The sequence below is a fragment of the Canis aureus genome, chromosome 6, assembly GCF_053574225.1.
Source record: "Canis aureus isolate CA01 chromosome 6, VMU_Caureus_v.1.0, whole genome shotgun sequence".
NCBI lineage: Eukaryota > Metazoa > Chordata > Mammalia > Carnivora > Canidae > Canis > Canis aureus.
Genome location: NC_135616.1, coordinates 66,962,503 through 66,968,502, shown reverse-complemented (window position 1 = coordinate 66,968,502; position 6,000 = coordinate 66,962,503). Strand labels below are relative to the sequence as shown.

Sequence of the window (6,000 nt, the reverse complement as noted above, 5' to 3'; positions counted from 1 at the left end):
TGAGATTTTTGAGGTGTTTTTCTCTCCATTAGATTGTTAAGACTATATATTTCAAAGCCACCTTTTCTTGAATTCCATCCTTTCTTTCCCAGTCTGTTGGATGTTTGTTTCCTTAAACATACCACACATTCAACCTGTACCACTGTAGTCTAGTTATTGGTCTATCTGCCTTTCTCTCTAACAAAGCTGTGATGTCCTTGGGGCGGGCGAGGGAGGGGGGCAGATAGGCAGAGTCTTACTTATTTTTGAACTGTCCTTCATTCCCAAAGTGGCATGACAAGCATATTATAATACTCAGTATAATTTTGTTAAATTAACAGTTATTTGCCTATTTACAAAAGAAAGTGTAAGGCAAGGGGCTTTTCTGATTCAAAGTAAAACTATTTGGACTATTATTTATAGTATCTAGCACAGTGCTCTGCAGAGAGTAGGTGTTTAATAAATACTAAGTATTTGATGGTTCTGTCAGTGAATTATCTGAAGTAATGTTAGGAATAAGGAAACATTAGATCTTCTTCTGTAGATACATGAAGATTTTCATGTCTAACTGAGTATCAGGGCTCTGGATCAGGCATGAAAAAAATTAAGAATTGTTGGCTATAGAGCTAGTATTGAGGATTTCCTTCCTTCCCTGGGTCAAGGCCATGTATCCAGAATCTTGTGCACAGCTAAGACAGTAAGGTATGGCTGTTGGGAGCAGGATGCTTGGTCAGCAGGAGTTGCTGCCAAGAATGTGGCATTCTAGTCCATACCTGGCTAAAGGCCCAGCAAACTCTTTTGCACCTGCTTCTGGTTCCATCATTTTAGGTGCACCATCCCGTCATTTCCTCCCTGTGATTGTGTTTCCTTACTAGGAATGTTTACCTCCAATAGAGAGGGGATTGTTATGGTGGGGAGAGGAGTTATGGTCTTGAGGTGAGAGGAGTCCTCACTTCTGTTCTTCTTCTTACTGTGGCTACCCTTTCACCAGCATCGAAGCTTTTGAGTCAGAAAGCCTCGTAGCCTATGCCTATTTTCCATCATGCCTCATCCCTCTCCCGAGGAAATGATTGCAGAACCCCTACTGGCATGACTTAAGAGGAAGGGAAAGGGGAAAAATACATGGAGAGAGAGAGAGAGAGAGAGAGAGAGAAAAGTCAACAGCAAAGATTGATACCTCAGAATATTGTCCTGGTCACAGTAGTCCCCTGGTCTCTTTGGGTTTCATCAAAATTGTTAGAATTAAAGGACAAAGCACACGTAAGGGGTTTAGAATAGTGTTTGGAATGTACACTCTGAGTACTTAACGAATGTTAGCAGATATTATCCAGGGCTCCTTCACTTAGGGAAGGATCTGGGTTTCTGTCCCAAATCAGGTCCTCTAGGACAATCATTCCCACGCTCAAAAGCAGCTCCAAACTATGTGAGTTAGCTATTCCCTATGCTTCCCTTGGACAGTTCAGTCTGGACACCAGATGCATTTCTGGTCTCCCCAGGGGGTGGGGTTGCCACGGTATCCCTAGGGGATTCTCTTTCCTCCCAGTATTGGTTTCCCTCTCAACCTCACCCGGAATCCCCAGGAAGCTCAGCATAGGCCCATTTGTTAACTTCCCCCCAGAATGCCCCCTCCCAGTAGTGATTTGGGTGCAGGTGTTGTTATTGACCTTTCTGGTAGCCCTGGGACTAGATAATTACATTGAAATTCAGAAACAGCATGCAATTTTTGGCACTGACGTCTTTAATTAAATCCAACAAGCATTTATTGAGCACCTAGCGCTCAACAAATTGTGTACAACACAATTCCTTTAAATACGTTTGATCCTTAACTACTTAGCCTGTTTTTACTCGCTCAATTTGGATTAAAGTTGATCCATTCCTCAAGAGTTTTATGAAGAACAAATATCAAAATGAGAAACTGTTTGCACAATTCTTTGCAAACATAAAACGTCTTGTACGACTTATTCTCGCTACGGTGTTAATATTAATTGCAATAACAACCCGGCCGCTTCCCAGGCAGGCGGTAGAGAGCAGCTGGAAGGCCAACGCGAGTCAGACGGAAGAGGTCAGGGGAGGCGCCTCAGCGCGCCCGGCCCAGGAGGGGCGGGGCCTCGAGGAATGTGCCCCAGCCCCACCCCTTGCCCCGCCCCTTTCGTCGGTGCGGCGTAGGCGGTTACCATGGGGATGACGTCTAGAGGGCGGGGCGGGGCGGGGCTATGGAGAGGAGGAGGAAGATGGCGGGAGGGCGGCTCTGAGGAGACCTCGGCGGCGGCGGAGGAGGAGAGAAGCGCAGCGCCGTGCCGCGCCGGGGCCCATGTGGGGAGGAGTCGGAGTCGCTGTTGCCGCCGCCGCCGCCGCCGCCCGCAACTGCTGGACCCGAGTGGGAGTGAGGGGGAAACGGCAGGATGAAGTTCGCCGAGCACCTCTCCGCGCACATCACTCCGGAGTGGAGGAAGCAATACATCCAGTATGAGGTACCGGCGGCCGCCGGGGTGTGGGAGGACTCGGAGGGGCCACCATCTCGCCAGTCCCGACCTCCGCTGCCGCCTTCCGCTCCCGCTGCTGCCTCTCGGCGCCCGGGCGGACTTTGCCCCGGCGCCGCGGGGAGCCACTGCGGCATCCCCGCCGCGGCCGGCCCCCTGTGGGCCCCGCTGACCTTCCCCTCCCCCGCAGCCCCGCTGCCGCCGGGGTAACGGATATGCGGGCGGCGGGCCGGCGGGGAGGGCACGGCTCGGCCGGGGCTGCGGAACCGTGGCGGGAGGGCGAGCCGCAGGTGGGGGGGTCGCGGCGGGAGGGCAGGCCGGGGTCGCGGCGGCCCGGCGCTAATCCCCGCCTCCCCGCTCGCTCTGACCTCTCGTCCCCGCCCTGGGCGAGCGCCCCCTCGCCAAGGTTAGGTTTTGTTTCTTCTGCTCACCTCTCACCGAGGATCCTTCTCTTCGGAGATGAGCCCCTTTAGTGATTTTCTCCCTCTCCACGGAGCCCTTCCGCTCTTCCTCACTTGTCCACTGTTGACAAAGGCTTGGTAACAAGGGTTGAAACTTGACTTAAACGTACATATCACCTTTGCAGTGGTTCCCGTGGGCAAACGTCTTGTAACCATCTATTCTGTTTTGGTAAGACGGTGACTGGTCTTTCTACTGATTGCATGAAGTATACAAAGTAATCACATCTCTGGTTTTGACTCTCCCCTTGTTTTGGAATGGAGTGAAGGGGGAAGAGGAAGCAGGGAAGAGAAGAAGATCATTGAAAATTTCAGATTGTTCTCTCCTGAGATTTTTGTTAGCTTGGGAGGAAACTGTTGTAAACAATTACTTTTAAACATACCTGTGTATTACAGATATGCCCTCCCCGCGCCCCCCCCCCCCCCCCGTCCCCCGTCCCCCAATTTCTGCAATAACAGCTCCAGGAGAGTATTCGATAGATAGTGATAAGGAACCTTACATTAATATAGGGAAAAGTAAAGGTAATGAACCCTTTTATATGTTCAGAAGGCAGGATACCCGAAGAGCTTCAAGAACTGCAATAGGTTATTCTCAGTAGCTGGCAATTCAGCTCCTGGATAGAGAAAGAAAGACTTCTCTGTAACCTCCAGGAATTCACATCTATGTGTGTGCAGGAACAAAGAGTGTAAAATCAATATGAACACAGATAGGTTAGCTACATTTTGTGAGTCGCAATATTTTAGTTCTCTTTTTAATTTCTATTTAAGTTCAGTGATAAGGATGTTTAGGCAATAACAAGTTTATTTTTCACATAGAGTTGTAATAATTGAAGAAGACAGGGAAAGGGGTGTGTGTGTGTGTGTGTGTGTGTGTGTAGGTAAACAGAACCTTGAAGATTGTAAAATAAATTCACCTTGTAAAATGCAGTATTTGATTATTGCTAGAAATGAAAAGCCCAGAATTATTAATGCTTTCTCGTCAGTTAATTTTCTTACAGCCTTTTGTGGCTACATTTTGTAAGAATGAAATAAGGCACTAGCTTCTCAGCCTGTGGAGTTTTTGATTTATTGTTTCTAATAACATTCGGTCAGTTTTAAAACCTTGGCTACAGTCCAGATGATGGTTTTTATTGAAAGGAGGGTATTGGTCTTTCATCTTGTAGTAGTAATTTTCAGCACCACTGCCAGTTCTTCATAGAGGCATAGGACACAGCATGCTGAAGCAACATCTTATACTTGTTATATAGTATGGAATGCTTGATTTGGAGAAAAGTAATAGTGCCTGATTGTATGCTGTGATTCATTTTAAGTATTACAGCACTTAACCGTTTCATAGAATTATATTAATTTGGAATATCTGAAGCTGGAAGGGGAAGCATCAGGTTTAGTTTGAAAATGCAGTTACCTCTTGATTTGTAATGTCAGCTTTCTGGCTGGAGTAACCACAGTAATTCTGGGACTCCTCATTCACTCCGTTTGGACACTAACACTAATTGGTTAGGTTGGTTACAGAGGGAATGTGACTGGATTGTCTTTCCTGGGGCAATTATAAATTGTTTCTTTAAAAAATTCATTTATTATGGATGATTGAAATTTTATTCTGCAGAGTCCCTGCTACATGACTCCTGTCCCAGATAAACTCATTGTTTGGTAGGCAAAAATAAATAAGGAGGACTTTTCTTTGTGAATTGAAGCCGTTAAAGACATCTTAAAGGGTTGGGGTCTGTGTTGTATATTGTTTCTCAAGAGCTGGTGCTATTCCTTTAAAAATACTTAAAGGGCCATAAATAGGAGTTTTCCGAGTCCAGGCATTTTGGCAACTTAAAAACTTTGGGGAAAAATGACATCTTAAAAAAGCTTAGCTGTTGCTAGAGAAAAGAACCTTCTTGTAATGCAGTAACATGTAGTTGCTCATGTATGAAGATCATGCCCTGAAACACGGCTAGTAGAACAGAGTTGAATTTGTTTTTCAGGCTCTGATGGTGAAATTTTGGAGTATTACCCCTGATGTGTAGCCTATGGTGCTTTCTAGTGCTGTGAACCACTACAAACTGTTCAGCCTCTTTGGTTTTTATGTCATTTCACTATACTAAATTTTATTTGAAATAAGAGCATTAGAGAGAAACTGAAGATTTTGTTTTAACTCTATAATTATTTGTATTATTGTGTATACATGGTCACACAACAAATGCTAGTTCTTGTATATGTTAGCCATGAGACCCTGGGGACAATCTATTCAGGGCTGTTTCCTTTTTTTCATAAGATAAGAATATAGGGCCAGAGCTTTCCAAGGTCCATTGTGGTTCATAGCTTTTCGGTTTAACTTTTGGTGGTTTTTGTGTTTTGGAATGTTAAAAATTATTAAAGTGACTCATCAATACCCTAATAATTATTAGAGTTTCTCCACAATAAATTGTGGAGTTCATAAACTCAGTTTTCATAGGCAGAATAATTAAGCACAAGAGAGCAACAGGAAGAAACCATACAAAGAAAGTATATTTGATACATTTGTGAATAGCTTTTACAGAGAGTAAACACAAATGAACAGAGACCATCCCTGTTTCCAGTAATCTATTTGAGTGTAAATCTTGGCAGAGAAAATAAAACATCAATAAATCTTTATGAGAGCACTTAAAAAAAATTTAGAATCACTGATTGCAATTTTAGAGCTTTGTAATTGATTAATCAAAATTAACAGACCAGTTTCAACCACACGGACTAGTAGGACTGTGTTAATATTTTACAGAATATTAGCAAAAGAAGCAAATATATTTGGTGCTTTAGGCTGCTGACTTGTGTTTTCATCCCTAGGGTCCTGTGCTGCTTTGATTTCTGAGGAATTAGAGATGGTTTTTTCAGTGTATACTGTAGTTTTGTAAGATACTAGAATAATGAGGTCCCTAAATTTCAGGATTTTAGAGTTTAAAAGGAATTTAAATATTAGCTGCCTCCTTGTTTTTTTTCAGACAGGGAAACAAAGGCCCAAAGAGGTTAAGTTGTTTGTCCAGGATCATTTATAGATAGATAGTCTCTTGAGCGTAGATGTGTAAGCATTGGGAGTCAGGCTGCCCTAGCTGTGTGAC

The 6,000-nt window shown here is 44.4% G+C and overlaps 1 protein-coding gene across 2 annotated transcripts in view; it reads left to right on the top strand.

The window, feature by feature from the left end:
• The first annotated feature begins 2,184 nt into the window (after positions 1–2,184).
• XPR1 (xenotropic and polytropic retrovirus receptor 1) overlaps positions 2,185–6,000 on the top strand; it is a 218,528-nt gene continuing 214,712 nt past the window's right edge. For both annotated transcript variants that reach the window (XM_077902071.1, XM_077902072.1), the window contains exon 1: positions 2,185–2,450. In XM_077902071.1, coding sequence (XP_077758197.1) covers positions 2,382–2,450 — 69 coding nt within the window. In that variant the 5' untranslated portion in view covers positions 2,185–2,381. The remainder of the gene's footprint in view (positions 2,451–6,000) is intronic.